This window comes from Metopolophium dirhodum, chromosome 6, assembly GCF_019925205.1.
Source record: "Metopolophium dirhodum isolate CAU chromosome 6, ASM1992520v1, whole genome shotgun sequence".
Taxonomy (NCBI): Eukaryota; Metazoa; Arthropoda; class Insecta; order Hemiptera; family Aphididae; genus Metopolophium; species Metopolophium dirhodum.
In genome coordinates, this window is record NC_083565.1 from 18,275,976 (window position 1) to 18,297,934 (window position 21,959).

General features: G+C 29.8%; 1 protein-coding gene and 1 long non-coding RNA gene across 4 annotated transcripts in view; one reads left to right on the top strand and one right to left on the bottom strand.

The window, feature by feature from the left end:
* The window catches only part of LOC132946100 (protein tramtrack, beta isoform-like), a 37,489-nt gene extending 15,751 nt beyond the window's left edge, over positions 1-21,738 (top strand). The window contains exons 1-7 of one of the 3 annotated variants that reach the window (XM_061015934.1): positions 3,930-4,503; positions 10,491-10,776; positions 10,848-10,949; positions 11,024-11,459; positions 11,558-11,746; positions 11,904-11,969; positions 18,786-21,738. In XM_061015934.1, coding sequence (XP_060871917.1) covers positions 10,591-10,776; positions 10,848-10,949; positions 11,024-11,459; positions 11,558-11,746; positions 11,904-11,969; positions 18,786-19,492 — 1,686 coding nt within the window. In that variant the 5' untranslated portion in view covers positions 3,930-4,503; positions 10,491-10,590 and the 3' untranslated portion in view covers positions 19,493-21,738. Of the gene's footprint in view, positions 1-3,929; positions 4,504-10,490; positions 10,777-10,847; positions 10,950-11,023; positions 11,460-11,557; positions 11,747-11,903; positions 11,970-12,913; positions 14,615-18,785 lie in introns of those variants that run through there. The other 2 variants (XM_061015935.1, XM_061015933.1) reach the window with 2 other exon arrangements.
* On the bottom strand, positions 2,837-3,683 carry LOC132946106 (uncharacterized). The gene is made up of 3 exons (XR_009664671.1): positions 3,437-3,683; positions 3,055-3,266; positions 2,837-2,966 (listed from the first exon to the last, which is right to left on the bottom strand). It is a non-coding gene; the product is annotated as an uncharacterized LOC132946106 (long non-coding RNA).
* Positions 21,739-21,959: the final 221 nt, after the last annotated feature.

The following is a 21,959-nucleotide window of genomic DNA, read 5'->3' on the forward strand; positions in this document are numbered from 1 at the left end:
AATACGTAGATTACCTATTATATTAATTAAGTTCTTTTAGTTATTAAACATTAACTTAACTCGGGTACAAACAATTTTATGGAGAGTGTTAGTTATATTTGTATTTATATAATTTCTTAAAATGTATATACATTTTTCATATACTGTGAAGCTAACTTACCTATACAGCATTGTTCTATATATATATATTAATAGTAACTTGTATATTTTAAATGTCCCTTCAATGATTACAATTTCAACTAAATATTAGTTTTTGTTTGTTTCACAATATCTTTCGAAAAAAGAATATAATATTTCTTACGAGTAATACTTGATGGTATCAATAATATATATGTACATATTTGTACTATATAAATTATTTAAAACGTAATGAATGATAGTGTTGATTACTTTACTAAAAAAATGTATGTAATAATTTATGAAACCTATATATTTTTAAATTACCATTAATATTTTATTTAATTGTACCCAATATGGCAAATGGCAATATTAAATAATAAATATAAAAGTGATATATATTTATGAATAGTAATAATATTACTGCATTTATGAAACACTGTATAATATGGTATATGTTATTTGTATAGTTATTTAACTAATTTTTAATGTTAATATGGCCTTATGGCCTTTAGGCCAATAGTGTTCCAGTGATTTAAAATCACTGGGGTTTAAATGTTTTGCCTATTCGTTTTATTAGATAATAATATATTATATATAGTCGTCTATATCATTATTGACTTGATGTTTCAATAGGTAAATAAATAATGTTATTTTAACGTTTGTATTTCGCTAGTATATGAAAACTGATTAAAACAATATTATATAATTAGCTAATTCCATAAATGATAAAATATTATTGATAAGAATGTTTGGATATAATTACTGCAATTTTGAAATCATCTGACTTTATGACGTAATAAGTATGTTTTGTTCAATAGGTACCTACATTTATAAATAAACGGATGTTATGTGTGGTAGCTTAACGTATTATATTATGTAGGTATATGTAGGTACATATAAATTTACTTTGGCACACTGCAGACGATTTCAATTAAATAATATACACACATATACATATTATATTCCTATTAGCGAAGTTCTTGCGCAATAGATGGTCTGGCGAACGAACATCCATTGGTGGAGCAGGTAAAACGGGGCTCGGCCATTTTGTCGGTTAGGGTCGATGCAAGGGTGTTAAAAGGGTACCGCGAAAATGTCGTATGAAAACATTCCTACCCAAAAAAAAATAGGGATCGACCAACCACAGTTCGTGGCGTATTCTATTGATTTGCCGAGGGCCGTTTTACGTTACAATACATAACCTGCAGTATTTGTATTCGCATATACGCATCTATTCGATTTCTTTTGCTTTTAATTGAGCTCTTTCTTTATATGTTTCAACAAAAATGTATTTTCAGTGTTCCACCATGTAATAAGTATTATATCCAGTTTATCTGTAAAACATCTCTCATGACTTTACGTTTAAAATCATATTATATATTTAAGCTTTGTTGCATATGTCATTTTACTTAAGACAATCGACAAATTAACCACTTAAAAAAACTATTCAAACGGTTAAAAAACAACTTGAATTGTTTTGACGCACTTGAAAGATATGAAAGAAATCATCCTCAATATTTCTATATAATAATATTCCAAATATATTGTGTTAGTACGACCTTGTATCCTTCAAAAATCTTTGATTATAATTTTTATGTTAAGTGTAGATTTTAACGTTCTAATAATTAAAAATTTATAACGCTTTGTTTCGTTTGTTTTAAAATAACAAAATTAATGGCTAAAATTGAAAAAAAAATCGTATTTTTACCAAAATTAAAAAATATTTATTTACTATAGGTATTTGATTGATTTATTAATACTTAATAAATAAGATTATTATATAGTATATACTTTAATTAGGTTATGATATCGTTTAAAAATAATATTTAATTTTTAAGGTATTCTTTAACTAATTATTTTTAATCGCTTTATTTTAAATAAACCAATTTTAATTTTAATATTTTAAATTTTTTTGTAATTTATGTAGGTATTATGCATACTTAAATTTGATTCTAATTGATTTAACACCGGTTACCAATTTAAACTTGTACCCATGTTCAAAGTTTATAAGGAGACGGTTCAAAGTTAAAAATTTCTGAAATACTGAATTAATTTTTATGAATTCAAAATGTATGCTATATAATTACTCATTAAAAAACAGTTATATATAACTATAAATATATTTATAGAAAATATGGAATTAAATTAGGTATTTATTGAATTATCGATATAAATTTAAGATTTTATAGTACCTGAGAAATGCCAACTATCGATATAAATATATATATTGAAATATTGAATCCACATCAAGATTATTACTTATTGGGACTTGGATCAATACAAGAATTAAATATTTTAATTTTTATAATTAAATATTATTATTTATTACATTCAAATTGTATTAAGTTAGTACATATGTTTTTATACCACCTACTGTGTGATGTATGTGAAATATAACTGCTTATACTTACCATCATGTACTCAAGGGGAAGAAATGTGTTAGTTTTCAACGTACATATTATTTATTAATATGTAATACATGTGTGCGTAAATAAAAAATAGATTAACATTTTAGTCTGCTATTTAGTATTTATTTATCCATAAATCGTTTTAACAATTTAAATGTGATTATATAATTAAGTAATATAATTTAGATATTATTAGATATATTATATCTATTATATTTTATAATCAAGTATCTAATTGTACCGAAAGCAGCGCGTACTTAGAAGAAAAAACTTATCAACTTAATACGGTGTGTGGGAGAATATGTCGTGTGTGTTATAGAAGTAGTAGGTACTACTATAGTACCACATATTCTTGGGTTTCAGCAAAAATGTATTTTCCTTGATGATTGCGTGATATGCGCATATCGTCCGTTGTGACTTGTTTATGACGTGTAAACACTAAATTTCATATAATATTATAATTGTATAAATATAATTATCATTATATTGTTATGATTACTTTATACTGTTATTTGCGTATACCTACCTATATTATAAATATATTACTGCTGGCATTGTATCTTGGAATCGGTGGAATGGAATTTTCTGAGATTTTACGACCGACGTATATACTACGACCAGTATAACGGAAAACTGTGGATTAAGGGGAGGGGTGACAAATTGAAGACGACCAACTTAACTGCAATGCGCGTTTCGTTTAGAAAACCTTCGTGGGACATAAAATAACATTATAGGTACCTACAACATAATAATATCATGTTAGTCTAGGTATGTCCTAGATTTTCAAAATGCGTACCGAAAAAAAAGAGGGAATGTTATATTAGCGATGATATAATACGGCCAGCTGACTATAATTGTCGTAATATATTATTATGTATATATGATATGATGATGACGATTTTCCCTACGTGTGCAATATGCGGTGATGATGATGACGATGATGCGATGATGATGGTTGGTTCGACCTCCTCTCTCTCGTAACACGCACACGTATATAATATTATATGTATGAAATCGTTCCGTTAATGTGCCTACACTCGGGCGGTAGTTGCAGTCGCGGGCGGGCGGCGGGCTGTCCGTCCGTCAGCGCGCGTGCGCGTGCGTGCGTACAAACGAGCGAGCGAGCTATATAGCGAGTTGTGCGCGCGAGGGTAACACGTGTGCCCATTTCGCCATCGGAGTCATTTGACGTTGTTAACTCGTTCGCGGGCCCCGCGGAGAGCTCGGGCGCTCACAAAGCAGACGTTCCCCTCGTCGACACTCCGGGCGCGCTGCACGGGGTGGGGGACGCCGCCGCCGCACCCTTCCCCCCCGAGCCGCGCCCCCCTCCGCTGTGCCAAGCCCATAGCCGGAGCGCATAGACACACACACGCGCGCTCGCTCGGCGCGTAAATATTATATGTGTATACTGTATACGTATTATGTTGGGTAGCGGTGAACTGTGATGGTACCGGCGCGCGGGGGCTAAACGCTCTCAACGTGGCGGCGCGCGCGCCACTCCACTCTGCTCGTCGAACGCCGCGCGCAGTTGTACTCGTCGTACCCGCCGAGAACCCGTCGCCGCCGCCGACGACGACGACAGCAGCAAGCAGCAGCAGCAGCAGTCATGGCCGCCACCTGACCGCAACCCCACTGCGCGCGCGTACGGTACAGTGGAAGAAAAACTCGAGAAAATCGGCTCGTCGTTTTTTTTTCTACCATTTTAGATTTTCCGTTTATCTGTGTATCTCTCCCTCACTCCCCTCTCACTCTCTCTCTCTTTCTCGCGGGACGCGATTTTTCCGAAAACGAATATTGTTCCGTCCGCCGCCGCCGACACAACATCGTCGCTCAGTATCGTCTGCTTACGCGTGTGCAACTGTTCGTCGTCGTTCGTCGCGTGAAATCGGTTCGCACTTCGTTCGGATCTCCTCTCGGCACACGCACGCTCGCTGCACCGGATATATGGATTAACCGCGCGTGTATAATAATAAACGTAAGTCGCTCGGGGTCGTTGACTCTTCTTCATCTAACCCCTTTTACCGCCCGTGCAAGCTCATCCACCGGGCGGCTCCATGACATCATTATTCATTATTATTCTCTTACAGTTTGTGTCTATATTGTTATCTTTGAGTGTGCATGTTTTTAATTTTACGCATAATATTATGTTCTAGTAGGTACTATTGTGCACGTGGGGCAACAGAGGAACTTCTTGATGCTATTATTGCCACTTTTCGTTATTATTATATGATATAAAATATATTGTTACGATAGGTGCGCGCCCAATTCTTCGCTTCGGCTTTGGAAATGTGATTATTACATTATATTTCATCCCACTGTGGTAGAGGGGTAACGCGCCACGAGGGGTGGGGAGGGGCTAGTGGTCTGGAGGGGCGGCGCGCTAAGGGAAAATGGCAACACTGTGCGGAATGCATTTCGCCACAAATTTTATACGCTCACTCGTATTCCCTCCCTTGATTTATTTTGTATTTTTTCGCGTCTACACGGGATTTTTCAAATTGTTTATTATTGTTTATCTTCTTGGTTTTTTTCTTGACGTTATTATTATTATCTTTTTACGAATTTTTTTCTTATTATTGTTTCGTCATTATCCGAAAGACGTGACTGTATTACGAAAACAATATAACACAGTAACATACGCGCACATACACACACTCACACGATAACATCGCACAGGTACCTACCTACCTGTAACCTGCCAATATAAAACCGAACGGTCGAAGGGCCTATCGGAGGACACCGCCGCGACCGCGCGTTTAACGGTACACCCGGGTTCCCGCGAGCACGACCAATCGTATACCTACGCGCCCGCCGCCGTAAACTCTTTTATACAAACGCGTGTGCTGAGAACATTGTAATATATCGTATTGTATGCCTGTAATATATATTTATATATTATTATATTGTATACACAATACATGTATACAATTGCGGTCGAATAGGCGTTATCGTTCGTATTTGTATTCTCTCTCAGGCCCCCGTACAATTTTTTTTTTTCGTCACCGCCACCGCCCAAAGTAAAAACCTCGCATACCTGCATGTGATACATATTATGCAGTTCGACGGCCTGGTCAGATGGAAAATATTACCCCGTAGACCGCCGACCACCGAACGCGTGATGACGAGTATAGATAATGATATAATATATACTATCGGATACACTTGAATACTTGCGGAACTTACATATTATTATTATTATTATATACGGAAACGTAATCTATTTTTGTTTTCGTGTCGACTGTTCCTTAAATATTAACATAATATACGAAATCGAACCGTACTATATTATTATATCATGACGTGATGTAATGTATTGATAACGGTGATGATGATAATAATAATAATAATACTTATATTACTACTGTATACTATCAGACGCACGTTGTTTGTGTCTGCCTGTCTGCGAGACAGAAATCCGGTAAAGCGTTCGTCACCACAAAAAATTCTTCTCCGGAAAATCAATCTTTAAAATCGAGTGTGATGCAAATCGTTTCCACCACCGAATTACCATAAACTGTATATAATGGGTATAGGTAGGTACATTTAAACAATATAGGTACCTTAAGTTGATATAAATCGTTGAAAATTTGCAATACAAACGGCAATATTATAGGTATTACCTATATTTTTATAAATGTATTAATTTATTCTAACGTAACCGCACTAATCATTAAATTATGTACGTTAATCGTTACGAACCATTCATTTGTTTTATCTCAGAATTTGATTATCATGCTGCCGTGATGTTTTAAAAAAAATGCAATTTATTTGAAGGTGAATTATTAAATAAATTAATAACAAATCCCAAACGTGCCCTTTCCTATTGTACATTAATTGATGAATTATGTCCTCACAAATGGATATAATAGTTTTATTTTATATAGTAGGTGCTATAAAGTTTAAACATAGAAGTATAGAACAAGGTTAAATTAAAAGAAAAGACCGAATACGGATTGTAGAATTTTTTAAACGACAATATTCCAAGTTGGACGTTTTCAGGGAAAACAATTTTTATACTTTACTTACAAGACGTAAAGGTATAACAACACCACCGTACACGTCTTATATAAGTAGGACTGACGACATAATAATATTTATTACACAAAGATATTGTTTTAACAAACCAAAACGTGTTTGAATCGAAATAATGTTATTTGTTATATTTTATATTAAATTTGTTTGGTATATTACTCTGACGAACTCGTGGTTTTTTCTTTTTTTTCTATTATATTTCACATTGTTCTTGGAATCTAGGCTATTCCAAACAATTATTGTATTTCAATATAGTAGAACGAGGAAATAGAAGAATATTCATAAATTATATTATATTAGATATACAATATATCCAATAACAGATCCATCTATAATAACTTATATATTATTATATGCATGTATCGGACGTTTTCCGAAGGATGAAAATTAATTATTCTTCAGCAATAAGAATCATAACGTGGGACAATCATTTATAGTTTTTTTATTGGTATCGTTATGATAAATAAATCATTACATCAAATGTTTATATATTTATTTACAATTAAAAAAAAATTATTATTATGATTATTTTGTAAATTACATAATTTAATGTCTGTAATTCTTTAGGTATAATCTTAATACTTTTTATTTTTTTTTATACGATTATAAATTTACCAAGATATAACAAGAATTATATCATGGTGAACAATTAAAACTTTTAATTTATTTTCTCGAGGGTTTGATAGATAAGAATTATTTTTAACTATACGGGGACACTGTAATATAATGAGTATTGTCAGCAATTCTAACCAATGATTTATTAATGTTTTTATCTAATGAACTTTGAATGAACATCAGTAGTTTACTCGAAACATTATTATCGGCGTCTATTATACAAAATGATTTATGAAAACAAATTAAATTTCCAGATTACGAAATACGAAAACTGCCACTAGTTTTAGTGATCACTGATTAATGTGCCTCTAAAATACTTCAGTAAAATGGATTTGGACCATCCATCCCTGAATATAGCTATAAATATGATAACATTTTTATCTGCGGTTCTCTCTTAGATTACTAACAAACCCGTCCCGATAAAATAAAAATTTGTTTTACACTTATATAAAGTATTATAAACTAGAATATTATCTCAAATTTAATATCGTATAATTTTCCCGTACTCATGTTGGCCAATGATCAAATTATTCTACGCATAAAATTTGCATAGTATAAATGTACAAATATATATATTTATTTTATTTGTTTGTTTGTTTTTATTTAAATATAGGCCATCGATACTAATAATTGTCTTATTGAACCTTACGTTTTCACTAAACCGCTTATTATAACAGTTTTGTTTGTTCAATTTTTGTTTTTATTGCTAAATAATATTATTTTTATTAGATATAATTGTATTAATTACCTATGCTCTATTTGTATGTGTAATCTTAAAAATAATTATCATCCTACAAATCTAATATAAATATTCCCCTTGTCCGTACTAAATAACTTAAAACAATTTGTATTTTATATCAACACAAAAATGATAATAATTTGGTATATAATATTATAGTAAATTAATTATAATATGATATAAAGTTTTTTTGTATACCTACTAATACTATACATAATATTGGTAGCTATATTTATAATACCTGACTATTTTTGTATATTTAAAAAATAACGAATAAAACAAAATATTTAAATTTCTTAAACACCTTTAGGTAATGGTATATTATTTACTTATAATAACAATAAATATTAGATTATAGCTCAATTATTTAAGTTCATAATTAAATTCTTCATCAGTTATTTAAAATCAATGATAGTGAAAGAAATTAATTTTTTATAATACTTGTACAGTTAAAACACTTTAGGTAGTCTATACCTAATACTTTTGTTTAAAAACACTGATAATATTTTTATCCTTCGTAAATTAATAATGTTTTTATTACCTAGTATAAAATAAATATGTCTTCATAACTGTTAAATAATATTGTGTTAAATGTTCCGATATTTTACATTTTATCATTTGACATCCTAAATTCTTAAATATAATTTTAGAGTCAATAAAATGCAATCAATTAATATGCCTATTAGAAACACAAATAGCGTTTTTTTATCGTTGATTTTACTTTTATCTCAAATGTTGGATAGGTTAAAAGATTTATTAGATCCTGATCACGTTGAAACTTGATTTTTTTTATAGTTTAGTCAACTAAATAAATAAATGAAATCAATCAACTAAAATATTTTGGCTTTATAAACATAGTTTTCTTCAACATTATAATACTGAATTCAATACATTTTAGTATCTATTGGACAAATATAATATAACCTATTTGCAGTTTACACAAATTATGGACCTCCAATATATGTATAAATAATTATTTTAAGAGGACGCCGTTGTCTCTGTCTTACATACGCGTCACATAACATATATCTACGTGCCTGATTCTTTCTAAAATGTATTATTAATGTTAGTGCAATTTTCATATTATCGAATTTATAGAGGAGAAAATAAACTGTGCTCGAACGAAGAGTTTATTTTCTTCATTTTTTTATTTTATGGTGAGTTACTTGCTTGAATTAAAATCTCATATTATTCGTTTCAAAATATTCATGAAAAAAAAAAACTTTTTGCTCGGGCACAGTTTATTTCTCCTCAACAAATTTGATGTTATACACTCGCGGATACGACATCCTTTTATAATTAATATAAAAATTTATAAAAATTTATATTAGGTATAATTTAATTTAACAAACTAGACACGTAATTCTAATTGATTTCTTATTAATAAACTTTTATATTTTGTATGTCGATTTTATTTTATATGATTACTTTATTATATATTCACACGAATCTTATTCAGTTGACGGATTCTTTTTATAATGAGAGTTTGATGACCTGATGTCTTGATACATATAATAACATTATAGACGGGTATCGCAGAAGACAGTATTATTATTTAATATGCATAATAATAGTGTACGCACTATTTATTAGTGTACCTACAATTTTATTGTTACAATAGTTGCAGAGTGCAAACGGAACATAATATCATATATTCTGTAAATATCTATTTACCAGTTTTTAGGTAAAAGTCTTGTCATTTGGCGTACAAACTATTTAATTAAAATACCTATGTCTTGTTTTAAAAATAATACACCAATATACTAATTTTTAAAGAAAGTCGTGCTAAATACAATTGTGACACATAGTAATACGGTTTTAAATTTTTAATTAATAATGTATGCCAATAATTTGGTTTTGATACTTTTTAATATGAAATAAATTATTTAACTAAAGTTGTTTGTTTTCCCACTACCCACTAAAACTGATTATACCATGGTGTAGTAAAAAAGAATAATTATATGCATCTACAGTAACTATATTATAATGCTCAAACGCGTTACGGGTACATGGTTTATAGCGATAAGCAATTCTATAGGGGTTAAAAATGTCAAAATTATCGCATAACATTATTTATAATCGCCCCCCTATCTGTCAGTATTAACAGACAGATAAGTACCACAAGAACATTGAAAACCTATTACTTCCGTTTAAAATAAATTATATTCATTTAAATCGTCCCAACTATATTATAATGAGTAACATATTATATAGTTATATTTTTTATTTGGATCAACTAACATTTTGTAATGAGTTATTTTAGGTTAATAAATTGATTTTGTTTTTTATTTAACTACTTATTGTTTTTAAAAATATAAATCAAATGGACTTGTTTTAAACGGAACTAAAATGAACTGAGTAACTGATATTTTATCCATAGTTATAAATGTATAGTTTAATACTATAATAATATTATCCCGATAATAAAAAAAATTATCTGCGTATAAACACTTAATATTATAATTGCTACGTTTATAATGACTAAACAATAGTTTTTATAATTTGTAAATTATATGAATTTGCATTCCTAATAATTTCAATAAAATATTAAATATTGTCAATATTATCTGTTACAGGTGAATTTTCCGAGCGTATTTTTCCATCAAGTGTTGTGATCAAAATTTGATACACGTGGCAAAATATTATTAAAAATTATTTACATGAATCATAGTGAACATGTCACAAAACAATGGACAATCCCAGAGGTTTTGCCTCCGATGGAACAACCATCAATCCAACTTGCTTGCTGTTTTCGATCAACTATTGACGAGCGAGGCATTTGTAGATGTGACATTAGCTGTCGAAGGTCAAATGCTTCGTGCTCACAAAATGGTTCTTTCTGCATGCAGTCCTTACTTTCAGGTATTTATTTATAAATTATTTTTTTTTTTTTTAACGTTTCAAAATGTTCATAATATATTTTTTTTGTATAGACACTTTTTGTTGGACACCCTGATAGACATCCAATTGTAATACTCAAAGATGTTCCACTAGTTGATATGAGATCTTTATTAGATTTCATGTACAGGGGCGAGGTAAATAATTGTTGAGACTTATTTTATATCATACATACAACAACAAAATTAAACATGCAAATTTATTTATTTAGGTAAGTGTTGATCAAGATAGATTGTCAGCTTTCCTTAAAGTTGCAGAATCATTGCGAATCAAAGGTTTAACTGAGGTCAATGAAGATCGTGGAGACCTACCCTCGTTAGCTTCTTCTCTTCTTCAGTCCCACTCATCGTCTCCGTCCTCTTCACCAGTACACAACAACCAAATGGCTCATGTGCCTCAACTCCAACGCATACATAACCATAGTCCTCTACCTATGAAAAGGCCACTGCCATCTCATCCGCTTCACGATCAACAGCGTCAACATTTGTCATACCCGATGAACCCGCTATTAGGATCTGCTCTAACTGCACCAAAAAGGAAACGTGGACGCCCCAGGAAATTATCTACAGGAAGTAACTCACCTTCACGACCAAATGACAATAATAATGATGATAGTAGAGCATCTACACCAGTTGGTACAAGTGCAGGTAAGCTTATAGAAAATAATAATATATTGTGTCATAGCAATATAATTTTTAAATACAATTATAAGTATGATTGTAATATGGTAATATGGATAATATAGGAAGTGGCCGTGATCCACCAGATTTGTTAGAATTGAACATGTCTGAAGAATCAGAATCTGCTGCAGCTGCTCCTAGACATTTGGATTCTCCAAGCCAAGATGATAACGAAGACATGGAAGAAGAGTATACAGAAAATGGAATGGAAATCAAACAAGAGCCTATTGAACCAGTTCCAGGAACATCCCAAGGTAAATTATTTTAGCTTCGTAAACATAAAATAAATTCATTCTATATTTTTATAGCTAGGATTTTGATAAGAAAATAGAATATTTTGTTTAACTTATAAAGGTTAAACTTGTGTTACTATGTTTTACATACAATACATAATTTATGTTTATATTTTAGATTTAAGTACAGTGAAAAAAGAATATGACACTCATCCTAGTATGCAGTTAGACCAAAGCGCATGTGGTAAGTTTTATTATAAACCTTTCCACCAATATATATCATCATTCAAGAGATAATTACCATTTTAGTTTGTTGACTAAAGTTCATATTATGTAACAATTTACATGTTGATCATGTCTTTTTGTCATTGTAAACTTTTAACAAATATTTTTGTGATTATTTACATTTACTGTGATTATTTTAGCGCTTATAAATTAACAATCAGATGGGACACCTTCCTCTTTTATTTTTAATTTATAATTTTGTCCATAACTTTTCATTGAATTTTCCTTCATAAATTGTATAATATAATTTTAATTGATTTGGTGGATAAAATGTAAAGTAATTTAAGAGAAAGGTTTCGCATCTGGTTTTTTCTGGTCTGTGCGTTAAAACAAATTTTTGATACCTACTGTCAAAGTAATAAATCTATAAAAAGAATTTTTAAAGGACCTAATTTTGATTGACAATCAGGTAAGTAGTATTTCCTTAAATATATTTTTCAGTAGTCTTAAATTAAAATGGAGGAAAGTGGACCCATCATTTTGTTAATATTCTTTTAGGATGGGCTTATAAAAATGTTTTAATTTTATTCAAATATTAATTTTAAATCCTTTAAAAAATAAAAGTAAAAAATATATTTAAATATTATGATTTTACTCTTTGTAATATATTTTTTCTAATTTCTTGATCATTGTTAATTTAAGATTAGAGTGGATTTTAGCTAAACTATAAATAGCAATTCAGTTATTTTAAATACTTTTTATAATCTATATTTTGTTTAAAATAATAAAGATAATTATACTATACATTAAATCGATGTCTTAAATTATTTATTGAAAATAGCTGAAAATGTACTACAGTTAAAGAATTATTTTTTTAAAAACATTTTTATACAGTCCATTACAATTAACTATACAGTTTTTGTGTGAAATTAAATTTAATGTAAAAGATCAAATATTTTTCAGAGGTAGAATCTGAGCAAACACCTACTTCATTTAAAGATACAAATGGAACAAGTGACTTTGACAATACAACAAACCATGCTAATCGACCAATAATGGACAAGTATTCAGTTCGTCAATTCTGTACTCAAGAATCAAGCAATCTTTTTAGGTGTAATTTGTGCCGCAAGACATACACTCACATTAGTAATTTCTGTCGGCATTTCCTATCATCTCATCATGGAATTAGACAAGAAGTACCCTGTCCTGTATGTACTAGGATGTTTACAAGAAGAGACAATATGTTGACACATATGAAACAAGTACACAGAGTTTCTGCTCCCAAAGTTTATGCTACAAACAACAATAACAGTTCTAGATTTGAATATAATAGTTTGTGATATTTTATAATTGTGCATGTATGCTGGCATACTACAATTTAAATTTTTTACTTGTTGACTGTTTAATTAACCAGTATTGAAGGTAATAATGCAGATAATATCTTTCCATGAATACATTTAATCATATTGTACCAAAGTTAAGAAACCTGAGTGAAATAACTAGAATGTAACAATTCACAAGTGGGATATAGTTTTTAATTATGTACTTAAATGGTTCAGTTATATAGTTGTTGTTTGTAGGGTAAAAGTATATTTGTTTTAAAATTTATTTTCGTCTTTTTTGTTGCGTTTTTGTCTTCCTAAGTTTTAATTTGTTTTAGTTTTTCCTTTGCCTTTTATGCTCCTTCCATAGTTAACCCGTCCAATGTTTTTATTATTATAATCATTTAATTAGGGTTGTTATACTATTTAAGGTAAAAAATTGTTATAATAAATACCTGTCAATAATTTAAACCTGTCTTGCCAAATATTATTAAAACGGTCTAAGTATGAATAATATGTAAACTGAACTCAATGCGTAAGTTACATTTTTCATATTGCAATGGTAAAAAAAAATTAGTTTTATACGTCAACTAATATTAAAAAAATAATTTTGATATATTGTCAATTACAAAGACTAAACAGGTCTTTATTTTATTTTAAAATGTTGTTTTTGTATAAAACTATATTAGTCAAAATTAAATTTTAATCTAGTGTATGATTGTTTTTGTTAATACCTAATTTTTAAGTTGGGCTGTGTGTTTTCTTAGTCAATTTGTTATTCAATCTGCCTTGCCATTATGTGTAGTTTTGATTTTAAGATTATAACGTTGTTGAAAAATTTGTTTATGTTTATAAATACAATCATATTTAAATTATATTATATTACATTATTATTATTATTACTATTTTTATTTATAGACTGCTAGACAGGGTGTATTTAGCATACAATTAGTTTAGTAAACAATGGTGCTTTGTTTTAACTTTTGGGGAAATAACAAGTATTTTTGTAAAAATTTGAACGCCCATTACTAATCAAATTGGCTGTGAAAGCTACAAATATTAGTTAAATTTATTATTTTATTTTTCTTTTGGTTTGTTATTTTGAATTTGATAATTGACTGAATTGAATAAGTATCCAAATAAGCTTGTTTTAACATGATCATTAATTTGTTATTAATCCGTTTGTTTTGTTATTTTTTTTCCTATTTAATATTTATTCTTCGGGCAGCGTTATAATATTTATGTTATCATTGTTTTGTTTTAATGCGCCATCATATACCTAGTACATACAGTGATATTTAATATGTGAAGTTTATGATAAAATAAAAATGTATGAAAAATATATATTTTATTATTTTTTAACACCTAATCTGCTCATATTTAATGTTATATATCTTTATTCATGTAAAATGCAACCGCTTTTACAATTTATAAACACTATATTTTTACTTAACATTATAAGTTATAACTAATATCTTTTACCATGTACTCTATTATCTTTACATACAATATTTTGTTATATTTGCGGCCATAGGAGTTATATCTACAAAATTGCAAAATCAAATCAACAGATAACTTTATTGTAAGTGACTGGTGAACATAATTAAATAATAGCATGAGATATGAATTCGTATCTAGATTTTGCGTAGATAATTTTTATATTTAAACAGTATATATTACCATGTATTTGTAGCTTTATGCGTGCATTTTTAATAGTTACATATTATTATGACAGTAAAATTAAATTGCATACATTTTTAAAAGTATTTCATGGATTATAACTATTTTTTAGATATTATTTTAAATTATTATTAGTTCCCATTTTTATTACTTTATCTATATTATTAAAATCTAAAGTTAAATAGCTTTTTTTACTATAAATATTAATAATTGTCCTTTTTTATAAACAAACATAATTTTGTCGAGATGAAAAACAATTTTATTGATAATGAATATACTATTTATAAATAAATAATTTCATTTAAGAGGACGCTACACCTGCATGGGTTGTCGCTGTCCTACAAATGTACAACATAGCAAAACCTGTTTTGCTTAGGACAACTATACTCCCTCTGTATAGTGTATTTATATAGTAACGCATGGGGGAGAAGTTTATCTGTGTCTTAGCTTTTTTTATTATTTGATAACAATTAAAGTTATCAGTTTGAGAATATTAGGTTTTTTATTTTATTCATTTCGTTATTAAAAATTATTGGTTAGCGCTATCAAAAAATTTAAAACAATGCGACACAGATAAAGTTATTCCCTGTGCGTTGTGGAATTTTTGTAATTCTACTATAAATACAGAGGGAGTATGTATAGTTGTCCCGTGCTAAACAGTTTTTGCTATATTGTACATTTGTAAGACAATGACAACTCATGCGGGTGTCAGCTGCAGTGCCCTTGATTTGTCACTCGAGCAGCATAAACAAGACACATTCACACTAAAACATTTTTTTTTTTGTTTTTATGTAATCTTGGAGTTAAATCACCAATAACAAAAATGATAGAGAAAAATATTTTTTAGATTATGACATAGATTTGTCTCAAAACAATTTAAAGTCCATTTAAATTTAGAATTTTTTTTGTTACTTTTTAAGTCTAATATGGAGTCAATAATAATAATTAAGTATAAATAATTCAAAAATATTATCTTTTATAATTTTTACAATAAATAGTATATTTTACTCCAAGATTATTCCAGAATTAAAAAAAAATCTATTTTACATGAATGCGTTTTATATATATGTTGCGCTTTTTATCTAAGTCTGAGAGAGTAAACAAATATTGAGCAGTTATCTGAATAATTTATTTATTCTATTAAATGTTACATTTTTGCGGTGTTTCTTTACAAATAATTTGTCAGTATAAAATTTAAACTTCTAGCTCTTACACAAATTATAATATATTATATGTGACTCGGCGCGGCGCAGTGGCTGAAATCAATCACGCGACGTGATTAAGAGTAAGCAACGGCCGCTGCCACTAGTTCTCGGATGGGTGACCATCTGGGTTCGTTATGCGCAAAAACCTTGTCACACATACACGTGTTCCTAACCGACCGTACCAACAGTCCCAACCCTACTGCACCAACCCTACCAACCTTACAGGCTAATGACCTCAGTCGTCGAAGCCTTAAAAAAAAAATATTATATATAACAATCATAAATATTTAATTCATCTAATAACATATTAATAAAATTAATTAATTTATACGTAATTTAATATTTATAAATAATACTTCTAACGTAAGCTTATTAAGGTTACCTAATTTCTTATTATTTAGTTACTTTTATTATTAATTAAAGTATACTATGTACGTTACTTTTTCTATAGATAATAGTTGATTTTATTGCACTTTGATGTTATTTAGTTTATTGCATTATTTAGAAAAAAAAAAAAAATATTTCTGAGACTTCCTCAAATAATTAGTTATTAGTTAAACACATTTGCAACGATTATATTATTTACCTATTTATTTTAATTAGTGACAATTATAGAAACAAAAGCGCGGAAACATCTTTATAAGATGTAATGTACATAACGTTAAGAAATAAATGATAAATTATTTAAAATTAAATATATATGAATTTATTTTAAATTCAATACCTATATATTGTACAATGTTAGTTAATTTAAAACTAGTGTTAATACTGAAATCCAGATTTGCGAGCACACACGGTTGATACAATAATTGCCCTGTCCGTATCTACTCTGTATAGTTATGCCAAGATTTTATAAAATATTTAATATAGGCCATACGCCCATACCTATAGGTTACGCTATGACTTTTGAACGAAGTAAAACTTTGTTTCTTGTCAGTAGTAAGTATAGATAGGATGTTGTCCATTATAATTTATCAGTTAATGACCAACTATCGTGGCCTGGCTTCCCATCATATTCTATATGAACAATCCGATTACATTTCAACGAAACTCTTCAATCATACCTACTAACGAATACGTAACAATTAATGTATAATTATATAGTACACCAATATTTGCATAAACGTCGACGGTCGATTTTTTAACATACATTCGTTTTAGGTTAATAACCTATAATTATTAAATAATAATAATACGTAATTTGTATCTTTTGACGTTTAGGATTTTAACCATGTAGGTATATTAATAATAGTAAACACAATAATCATGAATAATAAAATTTTAAAATATAGTATATATGAAGTGCTATTAATGAATAGCTTCTTCTTCAAGCCAACCATGACCAATGCCCTATAATTGTATTACCCCTCCATTGTGCTTATTGTAATTATATTTTTATACAGATTGTACAAATAAAAAACAAATATGACAAAAAAAAATATAGTATATAGTCGACCAACGTCCGTTATATCATGTCACATCTATTGTTTATGCTTTTACGATGATTATTTGCAGTCTACCTATTTACCTATTTCACTTTTAAATATATGTGTAGGAGCAAAGGTAGTGAATGCCTATCGCAGACCAAAACGGTGATCATATTTTTGAGTCCGTTTTAAGTAGCTAATCGCCGATTATCTGTGACTTCTCGTACATTGTTTTTTCCAATCAGTGGCGGATCCAGGGCTTAATTTTTGGGTAGGGCAAATGCCCCCTTTGTCCCACTAGATCCAATCGTGGATTAGTCGTATCCGTGTTGTATATTGTAGGTGCCTCACTTAAATATTATATTCATATTATAATATTATACTAAACTTTTTACTTAGGTCTACCTATTGTAGTAAAATATTTAACAATAAGGAACAATGAATATAGTTTGAATTGATTGAAAATTCACATCAAACACCACAATATGGAAGATTATCCTTTCCAAAGGGTCAGACCCTCCCCCCCACGTCCCCTCTTGTATACGCCACTGCTTGTGATTAAAATAATCGAGCCGTGTTCAGTAAATTTTTCTTATAAACATCCACTCCAGCAAAGCTTAAGGTTTCCGAAAGCGCAGACAATGTGCAGACTTCCTATTTCTATACCAAATAAAATAAAAACGAAAATGACGTCACCAACGCTTTTGTCATAATTTATTAGCGGTAGAATTCACCTAAGTCTTAGCAACAAGACACATCACACACTGCAATGTTATCGATGTAGTATGTACCTATTGTTATACCTATTATTTACATTATTATTATTATTTGTTTTACTATTTTGGCATTGCTGCTTGACCGTGTGGCACCACTCACACGGCCACCCGCCGTATATTATTTTATAATATTACGTGTTGCTTGCTGCAGTTTTCATTTATTTATTCATTTATTTTTGCCATGATCATACCTTATAATAATACCTATCTATCCATTGTGAACTCGGTGTATATTATGTATTATATATATACGTCCTCCTCTATCACAGTTGGCGCGTGTCGAAAACGCACTGCAGTAATTATTTGAATGCCAACACATTATATTATATTGTATGAACCATCGAAAGTATATTGGAAAAAAAAATCGTAATCGGCCAAATATTTTCGACCCGTTTTTAAACGTATTTTTTTCTTTTGCTCCTCAGACATGCACAATGCGAACATGTTAAAGTTGTTTTCTTCGCGGACTGATCACGAACACCACCTTCACCTCCACCAAACAGCGGACGGTGGAGATCGGGACAATAACAACGACGCTCGCCTGACGCTGGCGGCCAGCTGGTCGGTGATGGCAGCCGATCAAAAGTCCAAGTTCTCGCTGGCCGTGTCCCAGCACACGTCCGGCTACAAGCAGCAGCTGCAGGCGGCCCTCGACGAGGAGAAGCGGCAGATGCAAGAGTCGCAGCAACAACTACACCACCACCAGCAGCAGCAGCACCAGCAGCAACAGGCGGCTGCGGCAATCGCCGCCACCGCCGCGGCACTGAGGACGCCCGTCAAGCGGCGCATCCGGCGACGGGCCACGTCGTCCAGCGACCCGGCCGAGCAACTGACCGAGATGTCGGTCCGCGGCCTGAACCTGTTCCGGTATGCCACCGTGTCCGAAGGCATCTACAAGTGTCTGGAATGCGCCAAGACGGATATACTGAAGACGTTCAAGAACAAGTACAGCTTCCAGCGGCACGCGTTCCTCTACCACGAGGGCCACCAGCGCAAGGTGTTCCCGTGCCCGGTGTGCGCCAAAGAGTTCTCGCGGCCCGACAAGATGAAGAACCACATGAAAACAGTACATGAGTGCTACATGCCAAAGGCCATCGAATTCCCGCAGGTGCCGTTCCTATTACCACCATGAGATAGTCGTCGCGCGGCGTCACCGCTGCATGACGTGTGAGTTACACACACAAGCACATACATACACACACGTCTGCGGTGGCGAGTGCCTTTTGGGGGGGGGGGGGGGGGGGAGCGAGACCTACGCCACCACTATTTTAGCGGAACGCCCTGCCGAATGGTATATTTATAATACTATCATATTAAATTTCTACGAACACGTTTTTTTTTTTCTCCGCAAAGGTTTAGCATTTATTATAAAGAAAAAAGCGTCATAATATTGTAAACGTTTTTTTTTTATTATTATTACTATTATCATATTTTTATTTAATTATTTTTTGTTTCATCGAGTCTTCCGGATAATGTTGAATTTTAGATTATATATGTTTCTTATATAAATTACACTCCCAGATAGGGACTACTATAGTTTTAACCAAAAAATAAAAAGAAAAAAAACCACCTCGTTGATCATATTATATTATAAAATAGTGAATCTATTTTTAATTTTCAGACAACCGCGCCGACTCGTCGATAATTGTATATATTTGAAGTTATGTGTCCGTTTTTATCGGCTACATTTTTTGTTTGAAATTTTTTTTTCATATACCTATACCTCTAACGTTCGCTCTATTTTTACACGTTTTTCGAGTATGCGCGTTTATATTATTACCAAATTATTATTTTTTTTCTTTATTTTTGATATACTTATGACATGATCCGAATAAAACGCATTATGAACGCATTCAATTATTATTTCCACTGTAAAAAGTGGTACGTTGAAAATTGTATTTTGAAAAATATTTGGCGATCGAAACGATTTCCTCAGAAATATTATTTAACCCTTGCTCGGCGAACGAGTGAAACGACAATCAGATTTTATACTTACAGCAATAACAATTTACGTACATATATATTTTCCATACGTCCTAAGAAGTTGAAAATCATAGCAGCGCCTGGTGCTTTTTTAATTTTGATTAGTTGTTTATTATTTGTTTTGAGCTGGTTGTAGGGTGGTATTGTGCAATATAATTCCAAAAATAAATATTTTTTTATAAACCGTATAGTTGATTTTTTTACCAAAATATATATTTTACAATATTTTATTCGATTAATTTTATTTATACATTGCGGTCTGCAAAAATCATACACAATCAATTCAAAAAACGTTCGACTGAATTAGAGTTTGACGATTATTTTACGGTTTTTTTTTTTTTTAAACCAAATAAGGCCAGTTAGTTATTGAGACTGAATACTATAATGAATAAAAAAAAAAAAAATAAAGTAGGATAAACTTCTCAATGTTCTGGAAAACGACAATAATATGTTCTTTTCTCCTTTTATTTCCCTAATTATATATTGTACAAAATGAAAACGTTGTTTTCTTTTCACTTTTTTTTTTTGTAACAATCATTTACATCATCAACTATAATAAAATATTAGGAATTATATTTTAATTACAAATTTTATTATTACTATTCGAAATATAGAATATATATTTTTTGTAAATTTGTACAGAGTATATTATTATTATTAACAATATTTGATTACAATTATATATAAATTTATTATATATCATTATTTATTTTTGTTATATAATAGGGGGACACCGTAGACAATTAGTTATCATTAATATTTTTTTTTATTATTATGATTATTATTATAATTATTATTTTTATTACTTTTATTAAAACCGTGCAATTCATCCACTTTATATTATTATGTTTTAATTGTTTATTTATTTAAAAAAAAAAAAAAACAATTGAATCAATTTAACCACGGATTTATGTGGGTTATTATTAAAACATTTTCGTTATTTTACCATTTTAAAACAAATATATAAATTTATATATTATCTTCTTAGATTTTATTTAATACATGTTTACACTCAATATTGTATATTAAATTTGTTAATAATTTTGATTAACCACTGTTAGCCCCATAGTTATTAATTATTATTATTGTATAATATACATGTTTTATTTTAGTTCTTAAATATTTTAAACATAAATTATCTCAAAACAAAACTTTTGTTACGTTAACGTTTCCATTATTTTCATATTTTAATTTAAATTACTACAATTATTATAATATTTTTTTTCTTCAAAATTGAAATAATTTTATGTTAACATTTTGTTGTTGCTTTATTTTATATATATGAACTTTGTGTATTTTTTTTTTCTATTAGTCGTTTTGTTATGTTTTCCTAAGTAATAACAATTTTTTTTTTAATTTTCATTCCTAAATCATGTTTTTTTTTTTTTGTCTAAAGTCACACTAAGAAGTTATGGTTTTTTTTTCTAGAGGTGAGTGGGATTAGACAAATATTTAAACAATATTACGTCGGTAAAAAAGTGGCACGCATCTTGTAAAATGATTAGCTAATTTAAAAAATAAAAATATTAATTTATGTAATAACTGAAATGTTAATTTTAATTCAATAAGCAATAAATTAACGTTATTTGAAAATAATTAAATTTCTTAATTCATAA